The 21,922-nt window shown below is 44.5% G+C and overlaps 2 protein-coding genes across 2 annotated transcripts in view; both read right to left on the reverse strand.

The window, feature by feature from the left end:
• LOC126926077 (SET domain-containing protein SmydA-8-like) overlaps nt 1–21,922 on the reverse strand; it is a 165,257-nt gene that overhangs the window by 70,911 nt on the left and 72,424 nt on the right. The gene's annotated exons all lie outside the window — the stretch shown is intronic.
• On the reverse strand, nt 15,086–15,544 carry LOC126926338 (uncharacterized). The gene has a single exon (XM_050742639.1). The coding sequence runs from the start codon at nt 15,542–15,544 to the stop codon at nt 15,086–15,088; it is 459 nt and encodes a 152-aa protein (XP_050598596.1).

Raw genomic sequence — 21,922 nt, forward strand, 5'->3', positions numbered from 1 at the left:
AATTTAAATATTTAATTATATATACATATATATATATATAATAGGCTAAATTTAAGCTTATAGGTTCATACCCTGTCGATAAATTTAAAAAATTTTTATATAATTTGATTATTTTATAAAATTTAATTAATATTATGAAATATATTTGCCTTAATTAAGCTTTAAATTATATTTATTAACTCTCCAATTTATTAAAATTTAAATTAACAAATTTAAAATTATCCACTCCCCCCGAAAATAAATTTGTAAATTTAAAAATCTTATTTGATAAAATAATTAAAATTAAAACTTCTCTATTAATTAAAATTTAAATTAATAAATTAAATTCTTATTTAAAATCTATATAATTTTAAATCTATTTATTAAATAAATTTTATTTTATAAATTTAAATTTATTTCTTCCCCAAAATTTGAATTCATAAATTTAAATAATATTTCTATTTTGAAATATAGTTTAATTTCACATATTTATATTAAAATTTAAATTAATAAATTAAATTTATATTTAAATTTTCCAAAATTTAAGTTCATAAATTCAAATATTTCTATTTTGAAATATAATATAATATAATATCAAATTTCTATTAATTAAAATTTAAATTAATAAATTAAATTAATTTATCTTTCATAATCAATATAATTTCAAACCTATTTATTAATTAAATTTTAATTAATTTAAATTTATTTTTCCCACAATTTAGATTCATAAATTTAAATAATATTTCTATTTTTTAAAATATAATTTAATTTCAAATATTTCTATTTAAATTTAAATTAATAAATTAAATTTCTCTTTAACAATTAATGACGACGACACATTGATGTACCCGTCTGCAAACAGAAGAAGGTAATATGCGTGATGATCACCCTGGACATTAGCAATGCCTTCAATGTGCTCAGCTGGAAGAGCATACACGATGAATTTGACAAGAGGAAGCTGCCATGGAAGGTCAAAAGGCTAATCGGCAGTTACCTAGCTGGAAGGAAGATCATCGTGAGCAACCAGCACGGCACGGTGGAGAACGAGGTGGCAGCGGGAGTTCCGCAGGGATCCATCCTCGGACCATTCCTGTGGAACTTGGTATACGACCGGTTGCTCGAGAGACTCGGCAACATGCAAATGGTCAGAGCAACCGCCTTCGCGGACGATCTGGCCATCACGTGTTCCGTTGGGAGGAACGAAGAGTCCTCCGCCAAGGTCAACACGATGCTAAGGATCGCCAACGATTGGTGCACGAGTGTCGGGCTCACCCTGGCGAGAGAAAAGACGGAGGTCATGTTCATCACAAGCTTGCGAGTGCCGAGAGTGGTGAAACTCAGGTTGGGCTCCTCGGACATTGAAACGGTCGATCGCATCAGGTATCTCGGAGTCGTCATCGACTCCAGTCGGAGGTTCGGTGCGCATATCGAGATGGTGTGTAATAGAGCCGACAAGTTAATAGGAGCCCTGAGGGGAATACTACCCAACATCAACGGGCCGCCCAGCTTGGCTCGTAGGCTCTACTACAATGTGTGGGAGTCCACCGTAACTTACGGAGCACCGGTGTGGGCTAAAGCAGCGAATACCGATAAGAACAGGAAAAAGCTGAAACGAGCACAACGAACGGCCCTGTGCATAACAACGACGGCATACCGTACCGTCTCCCACGCGGCACTTTGCGTGTTGACCGGGAATCTCCCGATTTACATAAAGATAAAGATGCTCGGAGAGACCTATGAGAGGAACAAGATCCATGGGTCCAGGATTGGCACGGATGACGGCTGCAAGCTGAAGGAGGAACTGGAGGCGATTCGCAAGAAGGCCCAAGAGGACTGGTAGAAGGAGTGGAACAACTACAAAAAGGAGAATATCACAAAGAAATTAATACCGAGTGCGCTGCTATTTACCAAAAAGAAGATGGACATCGATTACCACACCATGCAGCTGCTAACCGGGCATGGGAGCTTCGGTGTCTATAGGAAAAGGATATTGGCAAGGACAGCGACAGCAACTGTCTCGACTGTGGAGACCCTAACGACGATGCAGAACACGCCCTCTTCGCATGCCCGAAATGAACGGACAGAAGAATCGAGCTGGAGAACGCTCTGGGCGGGAAGATAGACGTGGGCAATCTGATCGCCACGGTGACCGCCAAGAACGAGAGCTGGAATAAATTCAGGCAATTCTGCAAGACCGTCATGTGTCACAGGAGGGTGACAGCGAGGGCCTGGGAAGAGGCAAGGAGGAGAACGAGCGAAACAACAACTACGCGGAGCAATGAGGACAAGAATACGAAACAACGAAAAACCGCAGAAGGAGATCAGCCCAGTATCCTGAACTGGCTGAGATGACGACATGAGCAGTAACTGCCCGAAGAAGTAGATACAACGGGGCACGAAAGGACAACCCTGATGACTGCCGACAGGTTTTACCGGGGTTGTCTGCCCTCAAAGCGGAGGAAGAAGGAGGAGGGGTTTTTAGTGGGCATGGCAACGACATCCGACCGACTCCCACATAGCCCAGTGATGCGGGTCACTGGGCATGCGTAATAGCATTTTCCCCTCCCCACGCAAAAAAAAAGACATTGATGTACCCGACGATGCCGCGGTTCTCGCGGCATTGTTTATGGTTCGGCCGATATTTTAGGCCTTTTGTCCACGATACTACATATATTTATTCGGGCATTCTTTAAGATTATTAAACAATCAAACGACAGTTCGCTGTGCCAACCTGTGACCTGACACAGTTGAAAAACCGCGTTGGTTATGGTGCCTTCAATAATTGAAGACGTTTACGGGTTTTCGCATTTATCCTCCCACTGTTAGCAGAAATATTTGTTCACCCTTGGGCAACACTTGCGAAGCCACATTGGTTGCCACAGAGAGTATTATTGTCACAAACAATCTTTGTTTATGTTAAATACCAAAGCAAGGAAGAATCCTACATCCCAGGAATCCTAAGGTCAAGAGAGAGAAATCGAAAGAATTAGGTTTCAACCGTTCGCGGAGAGACGCGATCGCTAGATAACGCGTCAACGAGAGTCGTAAATTCTCGTTACGATTAAACAATCGACGCCACGAACTGATTGATCCCCTATTTCTATTACGAGAATAGAGGTGGTTAGGTTTGAGTGTATACGAACAACTATGCTGGGTTGGTTGATAAAAGTTTAATAAAAATAACGAAACAACAAGTTCAGTCAAAGATCAACAATTAAAAACGAAAAAGATAACAGTCAAGGTTTGTTTAGCGGTTTGCTTATAACGAGACCTATCGCACTTCGCAGCTTGAGATAGACGTTATGTGTTAGATTCGATTCAATGTGTAACGTTCGACGTGTCACAAGGAACTAACTGACTTTAGATGATTTCTTTGTCTCATTTTTAAGACGACCCCCACTATACTTAAGTCACGCCACCGTTCGCGCCTATGATCACGTATGTCTGTTCCTGCGTGGAAAACGTAACGGACAAAATTCGACGTTTCGAGAACTCGCTGCCCGGCGACAGCCACGCGCTCGTCGATACATTGTATATGATCCGGCGGTCAGATAAGACGATCCGACTGCGACATTGTAGAGCCGCGAGCGACGGTTAGAAAATACTGCCTGTGGTAAGCCTCGTGGCGTAACAGCTACTGCTCGTGTCACTCGATAACAAAGAATGCCTCGCTACCCTGTTCGCATATATTTATATGCGTCGGAGTTGACGAAAGGCGTTGGGATTTGAATTTTGAAGATGTTCTCGAAACATCCCAACGGACGCTGAACTCTCGACCTTGTTTACAATTGTTGACTTTTCGGGTAGTTGACTCGAGGGCATATGATCACGACAAAAACGACGGATTTGGATTAACCTTCGATAACCGCCTAAGGTCGTCGGATCTATAATAACTCATCTTTCAGTAAACACGATTTCTTGTGTAGCGGGTTCACTGGACGGAAACCGTTATGAATTTTACCGACGAATGCCGCTACAGAATTGTCGCGACGAACACTTGTCGAGGTTTTGATTAAACGCGTATAAGAGTGGTTTGTGGTCTGTGAAGATGGTGAAATTTCTTCCTTTGACGGCGTATCTAAATCTTTTGACCGCGGTGTACATCGCGAGTAGTTCTCGGTCGTACACACTGTACCTGTAACTGTTGTTGTGCAGGGGGTAGCGACTTTGTCATGAATCCTAGCGGTGACCAAGTATCGTTAATGCGTTGTTGAAGTACCGTTCCTATAGCATAATCGGATGCATCGACCGCGAGGCTGACGAGCACGCTAGGAATCGGGCGCGCTAACATTGTCGCGTTAGCTAGGGCGCGTTTCGACTCGCTGAAGCTATTTTTGGCTTGTTTGGACCACTCGATAGATGCGTTGCACTTCGTTGTGCCTTTAAACAAGTCGCTGAATGGTTGTAGGATTTTCGCTACCCCCGGTATAAAAGTTGATCAAACCGAGGTACCTTCGTAGGTCTTTAGTGGTCGCAGGTAACGGTACTTTAACTATAGCGTCAACGCGTTCAACTAGTGGCTTTATCCTCTCAACGGTAATCGTGTAACCGAGAAATTTAATTTCACTAACTCCGAATTCACTTTTCGCGAGATTGATCACGACCCCATATTCGTCGAGGCGTTAAAACAGAACTCGCAAGTGTTCGCAGTGTTGTTTTTCATTTTCAGACGCTATTAGGAAGTCGTCTATGTACGTGTCACGTAAAATAAAAAGCAGGAGGCTCGAACGAAAAGAAAAAATTAAGATAACAAAAAAAACGAGAGAATTTATTTCTGAATTTACACTGACTGCGATTTTGTTCTGAGCTCCAGCCGTGACTTTCCAAGACTGCAGCTCTTACAATTTGACTTTCGGTAACATCTGTTTCTTCTTTGTTTGTCATCCCTTAATATCCCCACTACCCTGTAGGCGTACGTGACCGTTGTCACACTTCTAGGACGTTCGGTGGAAGGACCGTTAGGATACAGATGACTCATTAGGCACTTCGGCGATATACATTGTCGCCAAGGCCGCCACATCTCTATCTCCATCATCGGTCCATTGGATTTGAAGTATGCCGGTCGTGACATACGCGTAGACGAAATCGAGACCTCGTGTGATTTCGTCTACGAATCGCTGGCAAGTTTGTGCGGCGCTTCGAAGCCCCAACATCATGTTGGCTGCTTCGAAAAGCCCGAAAGGTGTCGTGATCGCGGTTTTCTGTAGCTCTTCGGGCGTAATCGGTATTTGGTGGTGTAGTATCGGAAAAAGGATAGGATTAGGATAATTTAGATTTGTAAAATTCTCCTAATACTATTTATTAAGATAAATAAAAATAACAGAGATTAATTGGACAGAGAACGATAAATGTTCAACTTGAACTAAAACACAAAAGTCTTATCCCGATCAAATCACTCTCTATAACTCTCGTCTTCGGCATCCGCACTCGCACGCTCTCGCTTCTCAACTCATGCTGTTCGCCTTTTGCATTCGTTCTCGCCGGCGTCTCAACTAACACTGCCTTTAGCATCTCTTTTGTCTTTTCCCGCCCTATCGCGCACGTATCCCGAAAACGCCCGTGGCCAGGGTCACGCAGGCCTTCTCCACGAAACTGTTCACTTGAAAGGACCGACGACACATTGATGTACCCGACGATGCCGCGGCTCTCGCGACATTATTTACAATTCGGCCGATATCTTAGGCCTTTTGTCCACGATACTACAGTGGTAAGCGCGGACGAGGTCGATTTTTGAAAAGATTGAAAAGATACCGTGGAGATGTTGCGCGAAATCTTCAATATGAAGTGGTGAATACCTGTCGGGTATGGTGCGGACGTTTAACGCGCGGTAGTCGCCACATGGTTGCAGACTTCCGTCCTTTTCTGGTAGAACGTGCAGGAGTGACGCGCATGGACTTTTCGATGGCCGCATCATTCCTTGCTCGATCATGGCTTGAAACTCCGCCTTAACTTCTTTGAGGTGATTGGGTGCAAGGCGACGGGGTTTGCTGTAGATTGGTGGGCCTGGTTTCGATGTGGTGTACCACCCCGTGTCCTATCTTCTCTCGTCCGACGAGAAATGGGTGGACGAGTTAGGTCCGGGAATTCAATAACGAGTCGATGGTAGACTGATTCACCGACTATAGCTCTTATGGACGCCCCGTCCGTCGTGTCGGTGTATCCTCTTTGTTGAAGTGGTCACCACTTCTAGGAAAACTCCACATCTAGTCTTTTTAGTTTTCTCAATCGCTGAAGCCATCGACAGCATATAGACAAAAGAATAGCAGGGAGGCAGACCATAAACAGTAGACAGGCGACGTTGGCTTCGGGGTTATCAGTTATAAGGTAACACTGCTAGCGTGCGAATCTGGACCAGCTCAAATTGTATTCCTACTTATTATTACACTTCACTATTAAATTAAATATATATATTTTGTACCTTACACTTTATCCACGCGTATTTCTCTCTTTATACACCGAATAACCTCAACACCCTTGCTGTCAATTGGGTCGTCGTGTTGATGAGTCGCTCATTTCGCGGGTCCACGAGCAACCCATAGTGGCTTAAAAAATCCACGTCGATGATAGGTGATTGAACATCAGCTATCACGAATTGCTATGTGAACGCTCTTCTAAGGGACAGGTTCAGGGTGACGGCGATGGTGCCGTACGTTGAGATCCGCGTCCCGTTGGCCTGCGAACAGTTCGTACTCGCATTTGTTCGTGGGTCGGCGTATTTTGCTGCGGGGATAAACGCTTATGTCGGCGCCGGTGTCCACAAGGAAAAAAGTCAGCGTCGCCTTATCGGTAACGAAAATGCGGCGGGATCCCAGGCCGTTGTCACGTAAAATAAAAAACAGGGGGCTCGAACGAAAAGAAAAAATTAAGGTAACAAAAAAAAAAAAAAAACAAGAGAATTTATTTCTTGTATTCTGAATTTACACTGACTGCGATTTTGTTCTGAGCTCCAGCCGTGACTTTCCAAGACTGAAGCTCTTACAATTTGACTTTCGGTAACATCTGTTTCTTCTTTGTTTGTCATCCCTCAATATTCCCACTACCCTGTAGGCGTACGTGACCGTTGTCACACTTCTAGGACATTCGGTGGAAGGACCGTTAGGATACAGATGACTCATTAGGCACTTCGGCGATATACATTGTCGCCAAGGCCGCCACATCTCTATCTCCATCATCGGTCCATCGGATTTGAAGTATGCCGGTCGTGACACCGTCGTCGTCTGCCGCCTATACGGACGGCTGGTCCCGTTTCCCTGCATCCATTTGCAAGGAGATTAGCACTTGTATGCCCGGTCCCCGAACGTTCGGGGTTTCCCGATCTTTCTCTCGACCTCGGCCTGTTACGTCTTCCCGGGCCGGTTCACCGTCTAGAACGATGATCACATTTCGACGCGCGTACTTCCGCCCGCAGTTGGGTTATCTGTTCGCTGAGGGCGTTGAAGACGGAGAGCCAAGGTTTGCCTGTTGCCGCATGTCGTACCGGCTGCTGGGCGACGGCTAACAGACGAGGTGCGCGCTGTTCGCTAACTGAGTAATCTTCGTGTACCTCGTCGGCTATCCACAACATTCTCGCTATGTCGTCGCCGTCGACCCCAGCCAAGAAGCGTCTGACCTGCGCTGGTAGGCGGTTCGTCCACAAGGTGAGGATGAACTTGTCCGATGCGAGAGGACCGGCGAGTCTTCTGAGATCGTGGTAGAATCTCGAAGGTTTCCTGTCGTCGATCTCTTCCTTTTCCACCAACCTTTTAAATTTTTCATCATCCGATTCTCCGAGGACGCGCTTTAGCTCGGCCTTAAGCTTATCTCACCGTCCGACTGCTGGGAGGGACGTATACACGTCCTCTATCTGCTCCAGGTATTGAGGCCCGAGGCAGTCGACGAGGGCTCTGCACTTGGACCGATCGTCCGTTATATCCACTGCCTCCATTTGCTCTTCAAGTATGCTGAACCATAGCCTTATGCTTTTGGGCATTACTGGAGGCATGCGGGCCAGCAGGCTGACTGCAACGGCTGGATCACTCGTCATTTTTACACAAAAAAAGACAGTAATTGGCGGCTTTATCACGGTCACTTCCTTCACTTTATATCACGTCGGGGTCACCAATGTAACCGAGGATAGATAGTGCGAAATAATGAGAGCGAGTTATTGCTGTCGCAACTCGTTATATATTTTTCGAATAAATAAGTAAAAGTAATTCGGAATAGATACTCGATATAATTTATCGCGGAGATACCCGTTAGCGCTGTTGATCTCTACCAATACTCCGTCGCTACTGTACTATATTCTCTCTCGCCTATACTATCCCTATACTGGTTGGGGGAGAGGCGGAAAATTCGAATTCGTCCTAACTCGACGGTTGCAAGTAGCGGCGACATTGTTTTGCCCGGAATTTATTTGTTCTTACATTACTTGCATTCTAACAGTCCTGCTACTCCGAGGCAAAACAACAACATGATTTGATTTGTCCTCTAAATCATGTGCCGCTACAGATTTAAATAACAAACGAACCAGTATTTAGTGAGGAAAACACGAACTAAGAATATGATAGACACTGTTACGTTATACCAATCACGTCTCTAGTCAAGTTTTTCGAAGAAACTTTAATTTGTGGCGGCATCGACCACGGAACTTCCCAACGGCTTCGCGGTACAAAGATCTATGCCGTCAAAGCGCAATACCGACATGCCCAATGTACCATCGATATCCCTATGTTTCTTTCGCCGAATTCTCGGAAGAACGCATACGCGGCGACCTCCACGATTCATCTAATAAACGCGTGTGTAGTAGGGATATCGAAGGGCAACGAAGGAAAGGATCCGTAGTTTCGAACAAAAGAGTCAGGCAGTCTATGTCAAGCTGCAAAGTATGAAAGGTCTCGTAATAAGCAAACCCGTTCACAATACCTTGATTGTTATCTTTTATTCTTAATTGTTAATCGTTGATCGTTGACTGAAATTGTTGATTCTTTACTTGTTATTAAATTTCTTCTCAGCAAATCAAGTGTACTTTCTCGTATGCACTCATTCCAACCACCTCTATTCTCGTAACAGAAATAGGAGATCAATCAGTTCGTGGCGTCGATTGTTTAATCGTAACGAGAATTTACGACTTTCCTTGACGCGCTATCTCGCGATCGCGTCTCTCCGCGAACGATTGATACAGACACTGTATAGATTGCTCGAGCCTTGCAAGGATGAAGTGTACGGTTTTGTTTACTTATTGGACGGGTAATCTGCTTTTATAGAAATAATTAAATAGATGTCTAGAGGACAGGTATATATGGATGTTTGATCGTGAGATTTATTGGACGTTGTTGTTTGTTGTCGTGATCGTCGAATTTATTTAAAACAATAAGTTAATGTACAACCTATATTCGTTGAGTCGTTAGTACAGGGTATAAATCACGAAATAAAATCACAGATAAATAATCGTTAAATGCTCGTCGCGTAACTCGGTAGATAACTTGTGATAACACTTGGATTGCTCGTTAATATAGAAAGATGCTCGTAGATACTCGAAGATACTGTCCTCCTTTCGGTAGCGTCGGTTTATTTATACCGGTCTGAGTCGTTCTTTTAGCACGTTCGCGAATTCCTAGTTGGCCCGCTGATTGGTTGGCAAAAAGAACTCCGCCGACAATCGCATGCCGGTGCCGTAGATCATTTCAGCTGCCGTTGCTTTTAGGTGCGATGTAATCTAAGTAGCGAAGTTGTCCTGGTGAACATTTTTCAAATTTTTGCCGAAATGCGTAAATGAGGGCGGTCTGTAGTCGGTATATATTGCAAAGTCTCTACCCTCAACGGCGTGTCGGAAGCGTTTTACGGCGCTGCTCATAGCGAGCAGTTCGCGATCGTAGGCGCTATATTTTCGTTACGCGGATGTTAGAGATTTCGTGGCAAACCCTAGCGGCTACCATTTATTGTTCGCGCGTTGTTGTAAAACGGCTCCTACTGTGTAGTCGGACGCGTGGACACGTTTTGGCTCGTCGAAGCTGTCTTCCGCGTGTTTGAACCACTCGATGGTCGCGTTGCCCTATCTCGCGCTTTTTAGCAGGTCGTTAAGCGGTTGCAAAATTTTTGCGGCCCCCGGTATGAAACGTCGGTAGAAGTCAATTATACCGAGATTCCCGCGTAATTGTTTAACGTCCGCGGGCTTCGGGATTTTGATGACCGCTTCGACGCGTTTGGTGGGCGGCTTGATTCCGTCGGAGTTCATCGTGTATCCCAGGAACGTGATTTCGGCGCGCGCCGAATTCGCATTTCGTGGGGTTTATCACAACGCCGTAATTATTGAGGCGGTTGAATAGGATTTTCAGATGTTCGCGATGTTGGTTTTCGTCGTCCGAAGCTATGAGGAAATCATCGATGTACGCGTAGACGAAATCGAGACCGCGGGTGATTTCGTCGACGAATCGCTGACACGTTTGCGCGGCTTTCCGAAGTACAAACATGTTATTTGTTGCTTCGAAAAGTCCGAACGGTGTCGTTATAGCAGTCTTTTCTACATTTTCCGGCGTACTTAGTATTTGATGGTAAGCGCGAAAAAGATCATTTTTCAAAAATATGCGCTTACCGCGTAAATGGTGGGCAAAGTCCTTTATGTGCGGTGTATCTATCAGGTATCGTGCGAACGTGTAGCGCACGATTGTCGCCGCATGGTCGTAGGTTTCCATCCTTTTTGGGCACGACACGCAGAGGTGATTCCCACGGGCTTTTCGATGGACGCAACACGCTTTACTCGATCATGAATTGGAATTCTGCCTTTACCTGCTTAAGTCGATCAGGTGCGAGGCGACAGGGTTTGTTGTATACTGGCGGGCCTAGCGTGGTTTCCATGTGTAATCACATCGTGTCGAGCCTTTTCTTTTCCAATAGTCGGAGGACGAGCGAATCCGGGAAATTCCGCTAAAAGTCGGTAATAATGTGAATCGCCGAAGATAGTTTTTATTGATGGTGCGTTGTCCGTGACAGTGTACCCCTTCGATGATAACTGGGTCGTCGTGACGATAAGTCTTTTGTTACGTGGGTCCACTAGCAACCCATAGTGACTCAAAAAATCCATATCAATGATAGGAGTTTTGACGTCGGCCACTGTAAAGTGCCACTTAAAAGCATGCTGTAGGAACAAGTTGAGATGGATTGGATCGTACGTTGCGATTCGTATCCCGTTCGCCACGAACAACTCCTACTCGCTCTTATTCGCGGGTCCATGGATCTTACTGCGCGAGTAGACGCAAATGTTAGCGCCGGTGTCTACCAGATAAGAGATGCGCGTATTTTTGTCTGATACGAAAAGGCGGCGGGACATCAAGCCGTCGTCTTTCGACGCGTTTACGGACGGCCGCTCTCGTTTCCCGACTTCCAAGTGCATGGTTATTGAGATATGCATAATTTTTGTACTAGACTAGTAATATTTGTATGTGGATATAATGTGTGGATATAATGTGTGGAGATATGTGTGTACACGGCGACTGAAAAACAGACGATTGTAAACAGTTCAGTCGGTTAACTGTCTACAAAAGGTCGGGTATGGAAGAAAGTGCCGAGACGCATGCAAGTGTGTATCAATGAATATTTTAGAAATCGTTTATAAAATAAATATGTGTCTACGTTAATATTAATGCCTAGTGTAAATTTAATATTTCCATAACAATATTTCGGCCATCAAGATCCATAATTCTCAACATGGTAACAAAAATCGTGGTTGACGAGATTTAAAGTTATGGGACAACGTGTAACAGGGAGTGAATATATAAAAAAGGTTGATTTTGAAAAAATTAGAAATAAGTTCTGAAGAGATAAAGAGGCTGTTGGCGGAGCAGATAAAAGGAATCTGTATAGTGAGGAGAACTATTTTTGAAAAAAGGGTGAAGATAAAAAGACGAATCGAGATGCCAATGGAGGATGAAATTAAAATTCAAGTATTCGATGGACGTTATTACAAAGCGTGGAAGAAAAGAATATTAATGCATTTAAAGCGTAAGAAATGTTATGAACCGACTACACGAGAAAAAATGGACATGGATGCGAAAGATAACTGGGATGAAAAGAATCAATGGGCGATGAACTATATCTATTGTAGTATAACAAATGAGCAATTAGAATTTGTTGGTGATCAAGACACTGCTTACAAAATAATGAAAAAATTTGTTGAGATGTATATGAAGGAATCAACAGCATTGCAACTTTGTATAAGACGTAGACTCGACATGATGAGGTTGAAAGACTTTGAGGAATCGAGTTCATTCTTCACGGAATTTGAGAAGACGATAAATGAATTAAAGAGTGCTGGTGCAAACGTAAGTGAACGTAAAAAACTCGATTACATGCTGAAAACACTACCAGAATCCTTGATCTATGTTGGTGATTTAATCGACCCATTGAAAGAAAGTGATCGAACTTGTGAGTTTTTAAAAAATAAAATTACAATGTGGGAAAAGCGTAGCGAGAATAAAAGTGATAGGTATTACGTCGGGCGACTCTTTATCTAGACCAGGCCATGGACCGCGGGCGGAATGGCAACCAGATGTCTTCGCCTCTTTGTGGTTTACTCTCATCAATCCCAAGTAACCCCCATAAATCCCAGAAATTTCCTATCTACTAGCCTTCGGTCCAAACAGATATTCTTTCACCGAACGACTTCTAAATTTTATTGTCTTCTACGCATTGACAAGTTGGGTTTCCCCACTGGTCATGTTACCTCAAGGGCAGTTAGCATCCTTCCTCATCCACCAACATAGCAACTAGCCAATTACCAACGATACCTATGTCCCTCACTCTCCTAACGACACTAAACGAATCAGATCATCTCATGTCCTTAGATCCACCCACTCCGAGCTTTCCTTCGCCACAGCGCCGCCACCAAACGGCACTGATTTACCATCTTTCATCCAGTCAACATGCCTTCGACCGGGCACACCGTTAGATCAGTCACATACGTAACTAATACATACGCACCAGCGTAACTATCTTCTCTATAAAATTGTTGGAATAAAGCATTAATTCATACTTGTTATATCAGTGTCATATTCAATTTAACCACCTCCTTTATCCTAACCGAAATAGGGGATCGATCGTTTCTTGGCGTCGATCATCTAATCGTAACGGTAATTTACGACTCCCGTTGGCGCGCTCCTTCGCGCGCGAAATGGTCAAATGTTTTCAAAGTTGAAAAAAGAGACATAAAGTACTATGGCTGTGGAAAGTACAGCCACGTGGTAAGAAATAGCACAAATACGTGCAGAGGCGGAAACAATGGAGGAGCGCAATGGCAAGGAGGTGCGTATCAGCCGCAGCAGAATAGGGGTCGCGGCGGACGAGGTTCTGGCCAAAGAGGATGAGGATATTGTCAGCGTGGATTTGGTCAACGAGGACGAAGCAGAGGTTGGCAACAACGCTACAACGGGGCAAGTCGACACGACGCAAATTATTCAAACAACGAGGACTACGACGACCAAGGAATGGACTTCTTCCTAACACGAGTAGAGCGCGATAATAGTAAGGATACTATTATAGTATATGTTATTTTATATAGGTTGGGGTTGATAATCAAGCTGATCCACTCGGATTGGTTATCACACCTTTTATTTTCTCTCTTGTACAAAACACCAAATCACACAGCAAACGTCTAATCTCTCCCAATGCGTCTTAGCAATTAACACGTGGTCGACTCCTAAGACAAAAGAGCGTCGTGAGGAGTCGTACCAACATAACCCTAGTAACCTTTTAGCAACTAGCGGTCATACCAACTGAGCATCTCTCAACAGTATACACCAGTGATACGCGAAAAATAGATTGGATATTGGATAGTGGATGTTCAGATCACATTTTAAACGATGATTCTCATTTTATTGAGTACGAAAACTTAAAAAACCCGATAAATGTAAAACTGGGAGACGGTAGAACATTAAAAGGAACAAAAGTTGGAAAAATTTTAACTTACTTTGAAGTAAACAAAAGAAGGGTTAAAATTATTGTTGTTATTTTATATTTTAGAGGTAGGATCGCATTAGTTATTATTATATTATCGGGATAATAAATCCACACTTCTCGGAGCGGAAAAACCTTTATTGCACACACTTGGAAGGAACACGAATGAATGAAAGAAAAAGCAAGAGAAGTCTTAAAACCATCGATCAGGTCTATCAATCGTATTTAGTAATGAGGTGGTATGTCGTGATAGGTGCAGAAGGAATACTCCGATGTTCAACAAAAAGTTTATTACTTATAACAATCAACGAGTCAATAATTCATACGATTCACACTTATGATTAACCATCGAGAGTTTACAATCGCGTATCTCGCTTGTGTTTGCGTCGCTATGATACTGAACCTTTCGCACTTCGCGGCTTGAGGCAGAATGACTCTTTGTTCGAAACCGAACGGATTCTTTTCTTAGTTGCCCCTCGATATCCCTACTACACACGCGTTTATTAGATGTACCGCGGCGGTTGCCGCGCGTGCATTCTTCCAAACATTCGGCGGAAGAACCATAGGAATATCGATGGCACATTAGGCGCGTCGGCCTACGCTTTGAAGATATAGCGCTTTGTGTCGCGAAGCCGTTGGAGAGTTCCGTGCTCGTGTGCCGCCACAGTACCCCCTTACCAGTGATAACGTTTTTTTATGTGCGCAAGTAGTTCTTACATATTAATTTATCGCAGATCTGCCTGAAAGCGATCAGGGAAACGAACTTTTCTGCCCGCGCGCGTGGTGTGATGAACTCTTGAGTCGTCTTCGCTTTGCTGTGCCCGTGTCACGACCGGCATACTTCAAATCCGATGGACCGATGATGGAGATAAAGATGTGGCGGCCTTGGCGACAATATATATCGCCGAAGTGCCTAATGAGTCATCTATATCCTAACGGTTCTTCCACCGAATGTTCTAGAAGCGTGGCAACGGTCACGTACGCCTACAGGGTAGTGGGGATATTGAGGGATGACAAACAAAGAAGAAACAGATGTTACCGAAAGTCAAATTGTAAGATCTTCAGTCTTGGAAAGTCACGGCTGGAGCTCAGAACAAAATCGCAGTCAGTGTAAATTCAGAATACAAGAAATAAATTCTCTTGTTTTTTGTTAGCTTAATTTTTTTTCTTTTCGTTCGAGCTACCCCTTTTTTATTTTACGTGACGCCCGCTCGACGTTTTGCGTAGTTGTGGTTTTAAGCGGTATAAGCGTATCGTGGGTTCCTGCGCTAGTTTCTAGTTGCTGTTGTTCGATGTCGTCGGATACAATAAAAGCTGGTTTCAACCGATCTATGGAGACTATTATATTTTTACTGTTTATTTTGACGGTGATGGTGTTTGTTCCACGCTGTATAACCTGGTAAGGTCCGTCGTAAGGTGGTTGTAACGGGCCACCGCTCGCGTCGTGGCGTACGAATACGTACGGTGATGTTTCGAGCTCGCGGAACCCGAAGGTTTTCTTCTCGCCGTGTCGCGTAATCGGGTGAGGCTTGATTTTCTCTATTCGCTCTTTTAAACGGTTCGCAAATTCCGAGTTCGGCTGTTGTTTTGTCGGTACGAAGAATTCTGTTGGCAATCGTGTACCGTTACCGTAAACCATTTCGGCGGCCGTTGCGTTCAGGTCCTCCTTGATAGCGGTTCTTATGCCGAGTGAAACAATTGGTAGGATTTCTACCCAGTTGCTCGTATCGTGACATTTTATTGCTGCCTTTAATTGCCGGTGTAGACGCTCTACCATCCCGTTGGACGCGGGGTGATAGGCTGTCGTGCGTAGATGCTTAATGCCTAGCAACCGGCGCAGTTCGTTAAATAAGTTTGATTCGAATTGGCGTCCTTGATCGGTCGTTATTTTTGCAGGCACGCCAAAACGAGCTATTCATGCAGAAAGGAGGGCTGAGGCAACGGTTGTCGCTTCCATGTCGGCGATGGGAATGGCTTCAGGCCAACGCGAGAAACGGTCGATGCACGTTAGACAATATCGGTAGCCTTGCGAAAATTGCATCGCGATAATGTCTATGTGTATGTGCTCGAACCGGCCTCCTGAAGTTTCGAACGTTCCGACGGGTGAGGATACGTGCCTGGTGACTTTGCATCGTTGACACGAGATACATTGTCGTGCCCAAATCCGGCAATCATTATTTTGGGACGGCCAAATGAAACGCGACGTCACTAATTTTTGCGTGGCACGTATCCCTGGATGGGAAAGTCCGTGGAGCGAATTAAATACGTCGCGCCGCAAAGATTTCGGTACGTACGGTCTTACAATGTCGGCTGACACGTCGCAGTATATTTCTGCGTCGTGGCCAGGAAAGCGTATCTTCTTTAACCGTAACGCGGTTGTGCCGGAGTTGACAATGTCGCTTAGTTCGTCGTCCTTTTCTTACGCGGCGGCGAGAGTTTGATGATCCACGGCCTTCCCTATTGCTTCGATGCGTGACAGAGCGTCGGCTACGTTGTTATCTAGCCCCTTTATGTAACGTATATCGGTGCTGAATTGCCCGATGTAGTCTAGATATCGAAATTGTCGCGGCGAACACTTTTCTAACTTTTGTCTGAACGCGTAGGTAAGAGGTTTGTGGTCGGTATGTATTACAAAGTCTCTGCCTTCTAAAGCGTGTCGAAAGTGTTAGACTTCCGTGTATATTGCGAGTAGTTCGCGATCGTACGCGCTATATTTTTGCCGAGCGGGGGTCAGAGATTTCGTTGCGAACCCTAGCGGTTGCAATTCGTTATTCATGCGTTGTTGTAATACCGCAGCCATTGCGTAGTCGGATGCATCTTCCGTGAGGCTGATAGGCGCACCTGGTATCGGATGCGCCAGCATCGTGGCATCCACGAGAGCACGTTGCGATTCGCGAAAGTTGTTTTCCGACTGTTCCGACCACTCGATGGGCGCGTTGCCCCTTTTCGCGCCTTTTAACAGGTCATTGAGCGGTTTGAGTGTTTTTGCGGCCCCCGGTATAAAACGTCGGTAGAAGTTTATCATACCGAGGTACCTACGTAGTTGTTTAGCGTTCGCGGGTTTCGACAATTTTATAATCGCTTCGACACGTTCGGGCGGCGGCTTAATTCCGTCGGAGTTTACCGAGTATCCGGGGAAAGTAATTTCGTGCACGCTGAATTCGCATTTCGTGGGGTTTATCACGACGCCGTAATTATTGAGGCGGTTGAACAGAATTTTCAAATGTTCGCGATGTTGACTTTCGTCGTCCGATGCTATGAGGAAATCATCGATGTACGCGTAGACGAAATCGAGCCCACGCGTGATTTCGTCGACGAATCGCTGACATGTTTGCGCGGCGTTCCGAAGCCCAAACATCATGTTCGTTGCTTCGAAAAGACCGAAAGTTGTTGCTATCGCAGTTTTTCGACGTCCTCGGGTGCAATCGGAATTTGATGGTACGCGCGGACGAGATCGATCTTTGAGAAGACTCGCTTACCATGCAGATGTTGTGCAAAGTCTTCGATATGTGGCGGTGAGTACCTGTCGGGTATGGTGCGGGCGTTCAACGCACGGTAGTCGCCACATGGTCGCAAGTTTCCGTCCTTTTTCGGCACTACGTGCAGAGGTGATGCCCACGGACTTTTCGATGGTCGCATCACGCCCTGCTCGATCATGAGCTCGAATTCCTCCTTTATCTGTTTAAGTCGATCAGGTGCGAGACGGCGGGATTTGTTGTAGACCGGCGGAAGAGGTGTGGTTTCGATGCGGTGTACCACACCGTGTCGGGTCCTCTCTTTTCCGAAAATCGGTGGGCGGGTGAGGTCCAGAAATTCTGCCAGGAGTTGGTGATATGGTGATTCGCCGATAATGGTCTTAACGGACACTTCGTCTGTCGTGGCGGTGTATCCCGTCGATGACATTTGAGTTGTCGTGTCGATGAGCCTTTTGTTTCGCGCGTCCACGAGCAACCCGTAATGGCTTAGGAAGTCCATGCCGATGATGGGTGTTTTGACGTCGGCTACCGTAAAGTTCCATTTGAATGCTCTGCGTAGGGACAGGTTTAAATTGATCGCGACGGTACCGTATGTTGTGATCCGTGTCCCGTTGGCCGCGAACAACTCGTACTCGCTTTTGCTCACGGGCCCGTGTAACTTGCTGCGCGGGAATACGCAAATATGGGCGCCGGTATCGATAAGGTACGAGATTCGCGAGTTCCTATCCGTTACGAATATGCGGCGAGATGCTAAACCGTCGTCGTTTGCCGCTTTTACGGACGGCTGGTTCCGTTTCCCGAAATCCAAGAGCATGGGAATGTGCACTTTCTCGTGCGTTCTCGGTGCTGTGCGTGGTAGTAGCATAGTCCATCTTGCCACGGCTGCTCGCGGGAACGCGGACGGCGGCGGAATTGTGTACGCGAACGCGATTGTGATCGTGATCGGCGATGTATGTCGATTCTCAGCTCGGCAAATTGCGCTTGCATCTGGTCCATACCGGCGTCCATTCGCTCTAACCGATCGTTCAACGCGTTGAAGGCGGTTGCCCCGGGGTCGCCTATTCCGCGGGTAGTCGGACTGCGCTGGCCGCGACGATCTGCCCTGTTTCCATCCCGCAGGGAGGGCTCGCTTTGCGAGCCTATGGGGGCTGGCAAACCCACGTTCCCGCAGCCAGGGGGACCGTCGGGACAAGCGTCCCGCTTACGTGAGTCCCTATGTACACCGCAAGGAAGGTTGCCGGCGGAGAGAGGCGGCCATACTCTCTCCAAGGGGCCCTGGGTAGTAGCGCACCCACGATCCTGATGCCAAGGGTGGGACCGTCGGGGAAAGTTCAGGGTTTGGAGGCGCCCTGTAAGCCCCGCTTACGTGAGTCCCATCTGGGTCTGCCGAGCTCGGTTAGTAGGACGCCGCGCCGGTAGTGACGTGGCCGTACATCCACACGATAGTCCCACCAGCGACTTAAGCTGGTACCACGGGCGGGTCGAGTTATAGCCCGGAGGGAGTAGCGACCCCTCTGCTCGGCCAAATAATGGGTATGGACTCGTGGTGGCAGTGGTTGATGGCCAAGGTGCTGGCAGGAGGGCCGAGTTAAGGTGTTCGTCCTACACCGAATGGCCTAAGGGCGTGTGAGCAGCGTCCCAACTGCTCCGGTACCGTCCCGGTAGACGGTAGGGCTTAGAAAGGGCCCCGTTCGACCTGAGACGAGCGACAGCCCCTGCAGGCCTAGCTAATCCAGGAAGCAGGGCACTGTGTGCCTTGCGCGTCGGTTGGGCGTTTACCCAACCCCAGTGGTCCAGGGGACCCGGGTGCTGTATGGATAAATCTGGGAAAGTACCCGTTACCAAAAACGGCATATATGTACGTATGCCCTGTTTCCAGGGTGGTTTCGAAGATGCTATTGGCGATCTGGATGCGGGTTTCCGGGTCTTTGCTCTGTACGGAGGCTAGGATGCTCCTCACGCGCGGCGGGAGTCGGCCTTCCAGACTGTAAGAATGAAATCGTCCGCTAACGCGTTGGTGGCTAAATTTCTTAGATCTCGGTAGAACTAGGATGGCTTCCTATCACCCATTTGTTCCTTCTCGATTACTTGTCGGAGTCTCTTGACGCCCGACTCTCCCAGTCTCTTGATGGGCTCCTTTTTGACGAACTCGTAACATCCGGTCGCCGGTGGGGCGGTCAATACGTCTCGGATTAATCTCGCGTGCGACTTATCGAGGTGCGCGACAGCGGTCTGGAATTTTTCCTGGTCGCTCGTGATCCGAGCAGTTGCGCACTGCACTTCCAGCATCGTAAACCACAACTCAACATCGTCAGGCCAGAAAGGTGGTACACGGAGGAGTGCGTTTATCGAGTCTACGTTGCCACCCCCGGCCGTCGCATGTTCAGAATCGGCGGTATTGGTCATTATGAACTGTCTTAATTTCGCGGCGTTTGAAGTCTCAGAAGAACTATCACGGTCACCAATCGAAATATTGTTAAGAAGGAAACCGAATATAAACAATTTAAGATGTCCGGAAGTAGAGTTTTCGTAAGAATAACTGAAATTAAAAGAAATTCGAAGTGGGACAAAAAGGCAGATATTGGAATACTTGTAGGTTATGAAAACGTTAGATATAGAATCTTAGTTAATAATAAAATTATAATTGCAAGACACGTAGAATTTATAGGTGAAAATGAAAGTTTAGTAGGATTTCAAGGAAAGGATGAATCAGATAATGAAACGGAAAGGGATTTTGACGAATATTCGGATATAAACGAAATTCATGAATGTGAAACAAGTAACCAAAAGGTCGCGCAGATTGTAATAAAAAAGGAGAGAAACTTAAATAACGAATCAGAAGAAAAACTTGAGGACATAGAAAATAATTTGAGAAGATCAGGACGGGAAACAAAGAAACCTCAAAGATATGGCCAAACGAGCTCATATTTCATTTATGTGAATGTAGTTAGCGCAGACAGTCCTCAAACCTATGAAGAAGCTTTATGTGGAGATGATAGCAGATCATGGAAGGAAGCAATGGATCGAGAAATGAATAGTTTAGTCAAAAATAAAACCTGGCAATTAGTAGAGAAACCAAAAGATAAAAAGGTATTAGATTTGAAATGGGTATATACGAATAAATCCGATAATCGTAAGAAAGCGAACTAGTTGTTCGCGGCTTCCAACAAAAGGAAATACTGCAAGATTTATGCTCTCCAGTAGCAAAAATGCAAACGCTGAAGTTATTACTATCTTATTGTTGTCAATGTGGTTTGATGATTATGCAAATGGATGTAGAAACAGCATTCCTAAACGGAACTATAAAATCGGAAGTATTTGTAAAACAACATATGGATTACGACGATAAAAGCGGGAAAGTATGTAAACTATCAAAGGCGTTATATGGATTGCGTGAAAGTTCAAGAGTTTGGTATGAATGTTTCGACGAGTATATAAAAAAATTAGGTTTTCAAAGAAGTGAGAGTAATTATTGTCTGTATATGAAGTATGAGAGCGATGATGTTATATACTTAATTCTATTCGTAGATGATTTATTAATATGTGGAAAAAACAAAAGAAAAATCGATGAAATTAAAAATAAATTGTCAAACAAATTTGCGATGATGGACATAGGTGAAGTAAAGACTTACTTAGGAATAAACATTGAATACGATCACAAGAAATGTGAGATGAAATTAGATCATAGTAGTTATATAAAGTCATTAGCGAAACGATATAATATAGAAAATAGTAAACTATATTTTACACCAATGAAACAAAACTTAAATTTAGAACCCGCACAATCAGCGTCAGACGATATAAGATATAGAAATCTCATAAGAGCTTTATTATATATTATTACTGGAACGAGATTAGACGTTAGCTATAGTGTAAACTATTTAAGTCGATTTCAATACAGTTACGACGGGACCTATTATAAATATGCGTTGAGAATTTTGAAATGCTTATATTTAACCAGAAAATTATGATTGACTTATAAAAGAAATTTGAACCCTGAAGTCATTAATTGTTTTGTTGACGCTGATTGGGCTGGCGATAAAATAGATAGAAAATCCACTACGGAATTTATCATAAGATTTTTCGGAAACGCAATTTACTGGAAATCGAGAAAGCAAAGTAGCGTGACAAAATCATCAACAGCCGCCGAATAATGTAGCTTTGTCAGAAGCAGTGAGTGAAATAAAATTTGTAAAGAAATCATTGAAAAATTTCAAAATAATGATCGACAGACCAATAAAAATTTACGAAGATAATTCTGGAGCGATTGCGATATCAAAATTTGGAAAATTGACAAAAAATTCTAGGTACATTGAAGTTCATTTCCATTTTGTAAATGAAAGTTACTAAAATAAAGAGATTGACATTATAATAGTAGATTCAGAAAACAATGTAACTGATATTTTAACGAAGGCTTTAGGGAGAAATAAATTTGACAATCTTAGTTTACCTTTAAAAATGGTTTAATTTTCATAAAAGGGAATAAATATGCAGCACAAAAATTAAGGAGGTGTATTGAGATATGTATAATTTTTGTATTG

The sequence above is a fragment of the Bombus affinis genome, chromosome 17 (genome assembly GCF_024516045.1).
Source record: "Bombus affinis isolate iyBomAffi1 chromosome 17, iyBomAffi1.2, whole genome shotgun sequence".
NCBI classification, from domain to species: domain Eukaryota; kingdom Metazoa; phylum Arthropoda; class Insecta; order Hymenoptera; family Apidae; genus Bombus; species Bombus affinis.